The 12,957-nt window shown below is 39.1% G+C and overlaps 1 protein-coding gene across 4 annotated transcripts in view; it reads left to right on the top strand.

Moving 5' to 3' along the window:
* Nucleotides 1–12,957, top strand: part of MYO16 (myosin XVI) — a 539,163-nt gene that overhangs the window by 434,158 nt on the left and 92,048 nt on the right. For all 4 annotated transcript variants that reach the window (XM_082247038.1, XM_082247037.1, XM_082247039.1 and 1 more), the window contains exons 24-27: nucleotides 1,195–1,270; nucleotides 4,833–5,005; nucleotides 10,873–10,953; nucleotides 11,091–11,296. In XM_082247038.1, the coding sequence (XP_082103164.1) occupies nucleotides 1,195–1,270; nucleotides 4,833–5,005; nucleotides 10,873–10,953; nucleotides 11,091–11,296 (536 nt within the window). The remainder of the gene's footprint in view (nucleotides 1–1,194; nucleotides 1,271–4,832; nucleotides 5,006–10,872; nucleotides 10,954–11,090; nucleotides 11,297–12,957) is intronic.

Here is a 12,957-nt window from a genome sequence, read left to right as displayed (position 1 = left end):
CACATGTTTGCTGTGTCCTCCACATGGCTTCTCGCAAACTGCAAACGGGACTTCTTTTGCCTTCTTTCAATAATGGCTTTCTTCTTGCCACTCTTCCAAAAAGGCCAGATATGTGGAGTGCATGACTAATAGTTTTCCTGTGAAGCCCTCAGAGGTTTGTCATTCTCTTTCCATTTTCAGATGATGGATTGAACAGCGCTCTGTGAGATGGTCAAAGCTTGAGATATTTATTTATTACCTTACCCTATTTTAAACTTCTCCACAACTTTATACCTGACCTTTCTGGTGTGTTCCTTGGCCTACATAATGCTGCTTGTTCATTAATGTTCTCAAACAAACCTCTGATGGCTTCACAGAACAGCTGTATTTATACTGAGATTAAATTACACACAGGTGGATTCTATTTGCTAATTAGGTGACTTCTGAAGGCATTTGGTTCCACTAGATTTTAGTTAGGGGTATCAGAGTAAAAGGGGATGAATACAAATGCACGACACACTTTTCAGATATTTATTTGTAAAACAAATTGGAAAATAATTTATAATTTTCCTTCCACCTCACAATTTTGTGCCACTTTGTGTTATTCTATCACATAAAATCCCAATAAAATACATTTACGTTTTCTGTTGTAACATGACAAAATGTGGAAAATTTCAAGGAGTATAATTACTTTTTCAAGGCATTGTTTAAGGCTGCCAATTAGTTTATTCCCAGTGAAACATAAACTAGAAAAAAAAAGGACCCCGGATTTAGTAAACTATTGCATATTTATTTATGTTCTTGCTCAGTAAATTTTACAAACAGCAGCTTATCCATATGTGAAAGTATTCTAAGAACTTATTGATCTTATATCTTCTAAAGGAGTCCAACATAAATATGTATACTGTGAGAAGGCATTTAAATTGCCTCCTTAGGTTTTCTCTCCATGCAACATTTACAGTGCAGTGCAAATAATTGTTAATAAATGTAGTAAAGAGATGTGTCTTTCTCTCAGTGATGACAGATATATCATTAGATTTTCACTGTCCACCTAATACATCATTCCCACTAATACATTTAACCTATTTAGTACTATCTACATGTAAACAGATACACTGTGACTGTAATAATACACATTATGAATAAAAAAAACTGTTGAAGGTATGAATAATAACACATTTGGAAGCAGTAATGATTGCGACTTTGTGTTTTTAGGTGACTTATGATATTTTTGGAGCCATTGAGAAAAACAAAGATGTACTATCTCAGAATCTTCTTTTTGTCATGAAAAGTAAGTTAAAATTGTTCACTGTTATTTTTTGTATGATAGGTTTCTTGTGTAGTTTTCACACCAACAATTAAAGAAGAACTCCAGTTATGTTATATTTTTACATAGTTGCATTGGTCCAGCTTGGACCAATGTAACTATGTATTTACCATACCTGACCGATGCCCCTGGAAGCTAGTAGACACCACTACTCCAGTGATCTCCACTAGCTTCCAGGTTTCGTGCTGAGTGGCTACCCTGCTACATTCTAAATACATGAGGTTGGTGGCTAGGCAGGGACACCATCCATACAATGCTTTGCATTTTCTGAATGATTTCAAAGAATTCTCTTAAACAACCTGGAGAGCTTGATGTCACCACCCCACCTCTGCAACTTGCCCAATAAGAGGACACCTTGCATTCATTCAAAAAGTGCAAATCATTCCCTGAATAAACAGGAGGCAGATAAGTGGGTGTACCTAAGTCAGCACAAGTCCCTTCCCCAAAACGTCTAGGAAAATGGCAAAGGAAGGGTATCCCAGGGGTATTTAAATGGACAGAGCTGATTAAATGAGTGTAATGAGTATGAAGAATAAGAATAGGTAAAATAAAAGATACGTTTTTTTGAATCAAATGATGAAAATGTATACATAGGTACCAAATCAACAACAAACATGTATAAAAATGACATAATCAGGGTGATTGCGTTCAAATGCGTACATATGTTCAGTGGACACATACCAACTTTTTTGGCTGCGGGCTTATATGGACATGATCGCATTGTGATGTAATTTAGACGGGTGCATGTTCTAACAATATTTCCTTGAAGAAGGAATCATTTTCAGATTCCGAAACATGTCGGGATGCTCCTACTGCATTGTGAATCAGTGATTTTTCCTTGACACTGACATGCGATAGATTTGAATGCAATCACCCTGATTATGTCTTTTTTATACATGTTTGTTGTTATTTTTGTACCTATGTATAGATTTTAATAATTTGATTCAATAAACCTTATCTTTTTTTTTTACCTACTCTTATTCTTCATACTCATTACACTCATTTAATCAGCATTCTTTGAATGGTACCTGTGCCGAGTGGCACACCTACTATGTTCTGAATGCATCTGGCCAGCTACTTAACATAGGATCTGGAACAAGTGGAGATCACTGGACAAGTCTGCATCAGTGAATTCCAGCTTCCAGAGGCATGACCCAGGTGTGGTATATACATAATTGCACTGGTCCAAGCTGAACCAATGTAGCTATGTATAAAATGTCAATACCTGGAATTCCTCTATAAATGATTTGGAGATTAGCAGATTTCTCACTGGCAAAATACAGTTAGGCATCTCCCAATACATAAACCCTCTTGGAGCCACTGTAGTTGTTTGTAGGATTTCAATTACATTATGATAGTAAGACTTTATTATTTTCCATATGGTAAGGGAAGGATTGAAACAGCTGGAAAATCTCTGGCAGTCATAGCGCACTATTGCTCACTAGAACTAACCTAAAATACCTGTTTCTTACCCTTATGTCACAGCCAATGTTCCAGTTTGGCCAGTCATTAGCTTTAAATTACTACACTTATATCAGTAAAGATTTGTAGGTTGATTTTAATACTAGGAGAAAAGGGGAAAGAATAGATCCACACTATGGACTAATTAAATATGGATTAATTAAATGTATATATAAAAAGAGAAGAAAAGCTGCTGTCCCCACTGAAACAACTACCAGAGTAGGTGTCTAAAGTTAAAAAAAAAATAGCAATGGGGAGTGGGTGTGGTGCTGCTATTTATCCCACAAATGTGTATAAAATACAATCAGTGTGCCATGAATCATCAAAAAATATCAAAAATGATATAAAAAACATAAATATCATAATAGCAAAGGCAGGATAAAGTTATAAAGGCTTCTGTGGGGACATTTACAAACAACTATTGGTACTGAGAACGTGAGTTACCCCTCTAGAAGAGGATTGGTTGGTGGGGGGGGGGGGGGTGCGTAGCACGAGTGTTATTTTGACACAAACCGCCTTTGTGGAGTTTGCATGCAACTTTAAGGCCTGTTTCACACGGGCGTTCCGTATGTCCGTATATCACCCCATCAGTTTGCAGGTGATATACGGACATAATGCATGTCAGTGGGATTGCGGATGTCAGCGGATGACCATCCGCTGACATCCCATTTGCGTCCTTTCAGTTCTGTTCCATTTTTTGGAACGGAACAGAACCCTATTTTTTCTTCCGTTTAAAAAACGGAAAGGACGCAGAATCGGATGTCAGCAGTGTCATCCGCTGACATCCGCAATCCCATAGACATACGTTATGTCCGTATATCATCTGCAAACGGATGGGATGATATGCGTGTCCGTAAAAAAATAAAAAAGTGACGGAGCGGATCGCAATACGGTCCGCTCCGTGTGAAAGAGGCCTTCATTTATGCACGTTTGATTATATTGTTTGGTATTTGATATTTATGTTTTTTATACATTTTTTTATATTTTTTAATGATTCATGGCACATTGATTGTATTTTATACACATTTGTGGGATAAATAGCAGCACCACACCCACTCCCATTACTACTTTTTAGAGATTTTAACGGTAGTTATAGTAGGAATGCCACCAGGTTGGGGAAAAAATGTAATTCTCGGGTATAGTACAGTAATGTAAAACTAAAACTTGAAGGTATGGTAAAACATATTCATTACCCTTCATCCCGGCACAGTAGTGTAGTGGTTAGCACATTCACCTAGCAGCAAGAGGGTCGCTGGTTCAAATCCCAACCACGACACTACCTGCCAGGAGATTGCATGTTCTCCCTGTGCCTGCGTGGGTTTCCTCCCACACTCCAAAGACATGCTGGTAGGTTAATTGGATCCTGTTTAAAAAAAATTGGCCCTACTGTGTATGTATGTGAGTTAGGGACCTTAGATTGTAAGCTCCTTGAGGGCAGGGACTGATGTGAATGTGCAATGTATATGTAAAGCGCTGCATAAATTGACAGCGCTATATAAGTACCTGAAATGATAATCTCAAGTGGCGGCACATAGGCAATGCATAGGTTCATATTTTCATTTTCATACATTGTAATGTATCTACAGCCAAAATATTTTTTTATAGAGTAGGTTAGTTAGGGTTAGAACCCTTCTCATGTTTATTTTGGTTTATATAGCTGTCTGTTTTCCTGTTGGAAAGATTCACCCCCTCTGAAAATCCAAAATTTCAAGTTGTCACTGGGATAGGAATAGAGAAAATATCTTCCAACTGGGAGACTTGTTCTTGTGACAACCGTCTAAGAAAGAATATTGTTTTTATTGTGATTTAGATTAGTAACCTGTCCACCCATATGCTCTATGTCCCACCCACAATACCAGCATCCATCCGCATACAAGCCTACACAGGATGTTCCATCCGCCTTATTGTAGAAAAAGGCCACTAATAGCTGACAAAAAAGTATGTACATTATCTAAAAACAAGTCTTCACAGAAAGCTTGAGCCCTGCAAAACTTTACTTACAGTAATAGAAAGTACAGAGGTGCAAACTCTTTATATATTACTAATTATTAACCCTTTCCCATAGCCAGTGAAAATGTGATAGTCAACCAGATGTTTCAGTCAAAGCTGACTCAAACAGGATCACTTATACCCCCATATCCACCTTTGAAGCTCAGAGGACCCAAAGCAGCCTTACTTTTTAAAAAAACACTAACCACATCAAATGGAGAGACCAAAAAGATCCTGGAACTTAGTAAGGTAAGATCCAGCAAGGTTATGTGCTGTTAAAAAAATACCTTTGTTCTGTTTTGTATTCGTCAGTGCATGATGCTTATTGGTTACACTTGGAATACAGTAGTATAGCAGATAGCTGTGCTTTATCATTCATTTCTATTGCAAGCACATAAACACACACATACAGGACTATCTTTTATACAATAATGGTTTTGGGTCAATTTTATTTTTGTTTAAAGTTTTTTTTTTTTTTTTACTGTTTTACACTATATCAGAACACATCAGACACTGGATGCAGAATGTAATTCTCCAACTTTTTTAGGCCTTTTCACATAAGACACAAGACCCAATTCTGGAATTCTCTTCTAATCTAGCATCAAAATTTAGGCTTGTCAAATGACCCTTTTTTATTATTCTGGTGGAAATGGACAGAAAAAAGGATAGGAAGAGCATCTGAGAAAACTTCATTAATAAAAAAAAAAAAAAAAAAAAACACGAACAAAAACACCCTTTAATAACATTTTCCTATACTAATGCAAATTGCAAGCTTTTATTCTCAACACTATTTAGCCATGTCAGCAGAGATGTGGCATAGCATCTTAGCACTAAATATTTTGCCCATATTCTGTTTTACCTTTTCTTCAGGGAAGATGAGTGCCCAGGTATGGGTTAGGAGAGCAATTAACTTTCTCCTAATGTACGGCACAAGCTTGAATAATGTTTCCCCTGATATTAACACACCTCAACATATCTGCTCAGTGCTGGGCTGAAACTATCAGTTACCAAAGATGGGTTGCAAGACCCTACACAGGCTTGCTTCAGAACTCTACAATCCAGTAGGCTCTATACCAAAGTATTAAATATTTAGAGATATACTATAGTCTCTTTACAGTTTTGCAGCTCAATACATAGCTTTGATTAGCTTAATATACAGTATCTCACAAAAGTGAGTACACCCCTCCCATTTTTGTAAATAGTTTATTATATCTTTTCATGTGACAACACTGAATAAATGACACTTTGCTACAATATAAAGTAGTGAGTGTACAGCTTGCCTTACAGTGTAAATTTCCTGCTCCCTCAAAATAAGTCAACACACAGCCACTGATGTCTAAACTACTGGCAACAAAAGTGAGTACACCCCTAAGTGAAAATGTCCAAATTGGCCCCAAAATGTCAATATTTTGTGTGGCCACCATTATTTTCCAGCACTGCCTTAACCCTCTTGGGCATGGGAGTTCACCAGAGCTTCACAGGTTGCCACTGGAGTCCTTTTCCACTCCTCCATGAAGACATCACGGTGCTGGTGGATGTTAGAGACCTTGCACTCCTCCACCTTCCGTTTGAGGATCCCCCACAGATGCTCAATAGGGTTTAGGTCTGGCCAGTCCATCACCTTTACCCTCAGCTTCTTTAGCAAAGCAGTGTTCCTCTTGGAGGTGTGTTTCAGCTTGTTATCATGTTGAAATACTGCCCTGCGGCCCAGTGTCTGAAGGGAGGGGATCATGCTTTGCTTCAGTATGTCGTAGTACATGTTGGCATTCGTCATTCCCTCAATAAACTGTAGCTCCCCAGTGCCCGCAGCACTCATGCAGCCCCAGACCATGACACTCCCACCCCCGTGCTTGACTGTAGGCAAGACACACTTGTCTTTGTACTCCACACCTAGCTGCCGTCACACACACTTGACACTATCTGAACCAAATAAGTTTATCTTGGTTTCACCAGACCACAGGACATGGTTCCAGTAATCCATGTCCTTAGTCTGCTTGTCTTTGGCAAACTGTCTGCAGACTTTCCTGTGCATCATCTTTAGAAGAGGCTTTCTTCTGGGATGACAGCCATGCAGACCAATTTGATCACTGACAGGCTGACCCCCCCCATCACCCCTTAAACCTCTGCAGCAATGCTGGCAGCACTCATACGTCTATTTCCCAAAGACAAACTCTGGATATGACACTGAGCACGTGCACCTAACTTCTTTGGTCGACTATGGCATGGCCTGTTCTGAGTGGAACCTGTCCTGTTAAAGCGCTGTATGGTCTTGGCCACTGTGCTGAAGCTCAGTTTCAAGCAATCTTCTTATAGTCTAGGCCATCTTTATGAAGAGCAACAATTCTTTTTTTCAAATCCTCTGAGAGTTCTTTGCCATGAGGTGCCATGTTGAACTTCCTGTGACCAGTATGAGAGAGTGAGAGCGATAACACCAAATTTAACACACCTGCTCCCCATTTACACCTGAGAACTTGTAACTAGGGATGATCGAACTTTTGAAAAGTTCGGTTCGTCCAGAACACCCGAACTTTCCCGAAAGTTCGGGTTCGGATTCCAGAACCCCATTGAAATCAATGGGACCCGAACTTCGGTAATCAAAAAACACAATTTTGAAGCCCTACAACCCAATAAATGCCCCTGAAAAGTGCCTAGGGTTCTGGTTCATGCCCCAGGGACTATTAATCACACAAAAAAAAGTTCTTAAAAATTGTCGTTTTTGATAGAGAGACAATTATTGAAAAAATTATTGAAAAAAAATAAAATGAGATCTCTTTGGATTTAGTGTCTGGGGGGTCTAAAACGTGTACCTGTGAAGTTTCAGCTCTGTAGCATGTCCAGAACCAGAAAAAAATATAATTTTTCTTAGAATTTTTATTAGCGCAGGGATGTGGCTCCTCTCCTATCACACCTATATGTGTGTATGTGTATATATACATATATGTGTGTGTATATATACCCCTATACAGAAGTTCAGATGTTATGCCTGCCTCCAAAGACGCCCAAAAAATGCCCAAAAAAATGCCTGCAACAACACATCTGGGCGTTTTTGTTGCAGGCGTTTATTGGGCATTTTTTGGGCGTCTTTGGAGGCAGGCATGACATCTGAACTTCTGTATAGGGGTATATATACACACACACATATATGTATATATACACATACACACACATAGGTGGGACAGGAGCAGAGCCACATCCCTGCAAATAATTTCATTAGCGCATGGATGGGGTTCCGCTACTTTCACACCTAGATGTGTGTATGTGTATATATACATATTTGTGTGTGTGTATGTATACCCCTACACAGAAGTTCAGATGTCATGCCTGCCTCCAAAGACGCCCAAAAAATGCCCAATAAACGCCTGCAACAAAAACGCCCAGGTGTGTTGTTGCAGGCATTTTTTGGGCATTTTTTGGGCGTCTTTGGAGGCAGGCATAACATCTGAACTTCTGTATAGGGGTATATATACACACACACATATATGTATATACACATACACACATATAGGTGTGATAGGATCGGAGCCACATCCCTGCAAATAATTTCATTAGCGCATGGATGGGGTTCAGCTACTTTCACACCTACATGTGTGTATGTGTATCTATACATATATGTGCCTCCAAAGACGTCCACAAAAAAGCCCAATAAACGCCTGCAACAAAAACGCCTAGGTGTGACAGGAGCGGAGCCACATCCCTGCTCTACTAAAAATTTTAAGACAAACGATCTTTTTCTTATGGTGGTCACCCTGACATGGATGAATTCGGTCAACCTGGCATACAAGGAGCGGAGCCCCATCCCTGCTCTACTAAAAATTCTAAGAAAAATGATCTTTTTTCTTATGGCGGTCACCCTGAAATGGAAGAGTTTGGTCACCCTGGCATAGCAGTCAGAGTCAGTTCACCCTACACTACGGTCACCCTGACACTTAACACTTTCCCTACAGAAACTAGATTATTGAATCTAACTATAGTGGTATATAGTACCCTAACTACACTAGATATCCCTTTCCTCACACTAATAATTGCTAAATGACACTTTTGCAGCAGGAGTAACAGAACTGCTTCCACTCTCTTCCACAGTCTCTGGACCCCCTAGTCACTCCAATCACATTCCTAGTATCCTCCTGCCCCCTCAATTGGCTTTTACTGATGTTTCTGGTCCAATCACGGGCTTTTAAAGCCCAGTTCCTGTCCCATTGCATTTTGGTCGGTTCTGGTTGCCGAATTCCGAACTTTTTCCGCAAAAAGTTCGGAATTTGGCCGAATTTCGAACAGTCAATGTTCGGGTTGAACCGATGGTCGACACGAACCGTTCGATCATCCCTACTTGTAACACTAACGAGTCAAATGACACTAGGGAGGAAAAATGGCTAATTGGGCCCAATTTGGACATGTTCACTTAGGGGTGTACTCACTGATGTTTCCAGCAGTTTAGACATTAATGGCTGTGTATTGAGGTATTTTGAGGGGACAGCAAATTTACACTGTTATACAAGCTGTACACTCACTACTTTACATTGTAGCAAACTGTCATTTCTTCATGAAAAGATATAATAAAATATTTACAAAAATGTGAGGGGTGTACTCACTTTTGTGAGATACTGTACATATTCTTATAAACAAAAAAACACCTTGGTAATCTATATAGTCTGTAAATGAATAAGTACATACAGTAGGGGAAGTCATTGGTGTCCTTTATATATTCAGGCTCTACTTCCTGCTAATTAGAACTGAAGAATGACTCTCATGCCATGCAATTTTATGGTTTAGGTCTGATATACTGACAGTATTACACCTTTGGAGCATAAAAATTGCTGCTTACATTTTACTTGCTCATTTCCAAAAAAAAAAAAAACCTCCAAAACTGAAATTTTCCTTTTCTATGCAGACGGGGCTCTGCAATGCAGTGGGGACTAAAAAGCTAATGGTTACCATAATTAACCCTGTCTGAACTGTGCTGGCAGATTCTTTTTTAGCTGTGAACTATATTTGAACACTGTCTGTCCTAACAAATTGTTAAGGATCTGTAAGCTGGGTTTCTGCATTTTATGTCAATGAGGGGAAACACTCATGTTCCTCCTAGTGGGGACATATCCAGTTTCTTCTCATTTCAATTTGTTCAGTGTAGCTTGCAGTCTGTCTGAGGCCTGTTCCAAACAAACACCTAGAAAAGGTACATTTCTAAATTATTTTAAGAGAAGGAATCCGGCACAGCAGCACCCTGTCACAGCCATCAGGCCTTCCCTGCTTACCTCCTCACAGTGAAAGTTTGGGTCCTTTCACACGGGCGTTTCGTATGTCCGTTTTTGCTCCATCCGTTTGCGGATGAAAAACGGACATAATGTATGTCTATGGGATTGCGGACATTAGTGGATGACCATCCACTGACATCCTTTTTGCGTCCATTCCATTCAGTTCCGTTTTTTGAGACGGAACAGAACCCTATTTTTCTTCCGTTTAAAAAATGGAACGGACGCAAAAACGGATGTCAGCAGATGTCATCCGCTAATGTCCGCAATCCCATAGACATACATTATGTCAGTTTTTCATCTGCAAATGGATGGATGAAAAACGAACATATGGAATGGACCCTACAAAAGTGCATCCTAGTCCGTTTAAAGAAAAAAAAAAGTGACTGAGCGGATAAAAAAACTGAACTGACCGTGTGAAAGGACCCTAACTCACAAAAGCAAAAGATGTTGGCAGGCTTTGACCTGGCTGGTGTGGTCATGTATTGTGCAGGATCAGGAAGTGTCTTTTTATAGGACTTCTGTTTCTGCGTGTTAGAATACATGCAGTTGCAAGACTGCTGGTGGTGGAACAAAATGACAAGGTGATGGTGTCATCCTATGTCCACCATCATCCATAGATTGATCCAGGTCTGGGAACTGCAGGGAGGGCAGTGTTATGCACAGGTAATATGGCAGGTGGGGCATTTGCTTTTAGGTGGTGACTTATTTATTCCAAACATATTCACAACTCTATTAGGGTCATGACCCATAGTTTAAGAAACACTGTGTTGAACAATATTTTTTATATTCCTAAAGTGCTGAGGAATATATTGGTACTTAATCATGGGTGGAAATAAAAGATATATTACATACTTTTTTCTTCAGTTGTTGAAAAAAAAAGGATCATACTCATTTCTTCAAAAGTTGGAACGTGGAGGCCCCACTACTGTGACCATACAACTCAGGGTAGGTAATTTCAGTAATTAATTTTTTGGAAAACTGAGTCATTCCCTTATATTTGATGACAAAGGAAAGGAAGATTTTATGTATACTGTATATATTGTTAACATTTCTAATGAACAAGGCTTGTCTTTACTATGCAGAAATCTCTCACAGAACTGATTGGGAAGATACAAGGTAGCACGCTACATCTTATGCATTGTATTAAGCCTAATAGTTCTAAACTGGCGGAAACCTTCGATAATTTTTATGTGTCAGCACAATTACAATATATTGGAGTTTTGGAGATGGTGAAAATTATACGTCATGGCTATCCAGTACGTTTGGCTTTCCCTGACTTCCTATCAAGGTGAGATTTAAAATGTATTATGTTGTTAGCAATATGGTAATAATATGAGATATATATATACAGTATATATATATATATATATATATATATATATATATATATATATATATATCCATTTATACATTTCTAATTTCCTAACCGTTACAAATAAAAATAGCAATTTGACTAGTCTGAAATACTGAAATATAATATTATTAATTGAACCCTGGTCCAAATGCAGAGTCTATCAACATTGTAGACTTATGAAAACCTCTGTTTCTATGACAACTAAATTCCAAGTTCCATGCATTGGCACAGTGTATTTTGTGCATATGAGTATGTGTGCACATGTGTATGTTAGTATACTCCTATTTTTCCCCCTGTAGAACACATAATTTTTTTTTATTTTTTGGACTACATTATCATATAACATATCATTTTTTTTAATAATAGGCTTTGTGAAGATATAGCAAAGTACACTAAGTTTGGAAGATGTTTTAGTAAAAATCCTGTTTTTCCTTCATACATGATTAGGTATTCACGGCTTCAGTAACATTCTCTTTGCATTGTGAACTTACACTTTCTAAAGGTAACATTCACTCAACAAACATTTTAATGTGTGCAATATAAACAGTATTTTTTTCTCTTTTTTTTTTCTAAAATTAAAACAATGTCAGTTTTAAGCAAATATGTACATCTCATGGAATCTAAATTTCCTTTCAAACACATGTAGCAACCTCCTGTGTCCTGGAAGCATGCTGGTAAGACCCAGAGACAGGATGGGCTGCTATTTTATCTCAGGGTGTGGATTACTTAGGCAATAGCGCCATATGAAGTGATGGGTGCTAGTCACATTAACCACACACTTTGAATGACAATTGCGCAGTCATGCTACACTGTACCCATATGAAATTTTTATAATTTTTTTCACACAAATAGAGCTTTCTTTTGGTGGTATTTAATCACCTCTGGGTTTTTTATTTCTTACAAAAAAAAAAAAAGAAAATTTTGAAAAAAAAAGTTTTTCTTATTTTCTGTGAATACATTTTGAAAATAAATAATTTTTTCTCCTTCACTGATGTGCGCTGATGAGGCCACGCTGATGGGCACTGATGAGGTGGCACTTATGGGCACTGATGAGGTGGCACTGATGAAGAGGTACTAATATGCTGCACTGATGGGTACTGATAGGTGGCACTGATGAGCACTGATAGGCGGCACTGATGAGCACTATAAGGCAGCATTGATGAGCACTAATAGGTGGCACTGATGGGCACTCAGAGGTAGCACTGATGGGCACTGAGAGGCGGCACTGATGGGCAGCACTGATGGGCACGGACAGGCGGCAGTGATGGACACTGATGGGTGGCACTGATGGGCACTGATGGGTGGCACTGATGGGCACTGACGGGCGGCAGTGATGAGCACTGATGGGCAGCACCATCAGTGCCCACAATCAGTGCCCATAGTGCTGCCAGTCAGTACCGATCAGTGCCTAGATGAGTAGGCACTGATGGGCACTGACTGGCAGTACTATGGGCACTGATTGTGGGCACTGATTGTGGGCACCGATGGCGGGCACTGATGGTAGGCAGTAATTGGCAATTTATTTACATTTTGTGTAATCAGGGCACTGATGATCAGTGCCCTGATTATTTGTATTTGTCTCCCCTATGAGGAGG

Source organism: Pelophylax lessonae, assembly GCF_965119305.1.
Source record: "Pelophylax lessonae genome assembly, chromosome: 2".
Classification (NCBI taxonomy): domain Eukaryota; kingdom Metazoa; phylum Chordata; class Amphibia; order Anura; family Ranidae; genus Pelophylax; species Pelophylax lessonae.
This window is presented reverse-complemented; position numbering and strand designations above follow the sequence as displayed.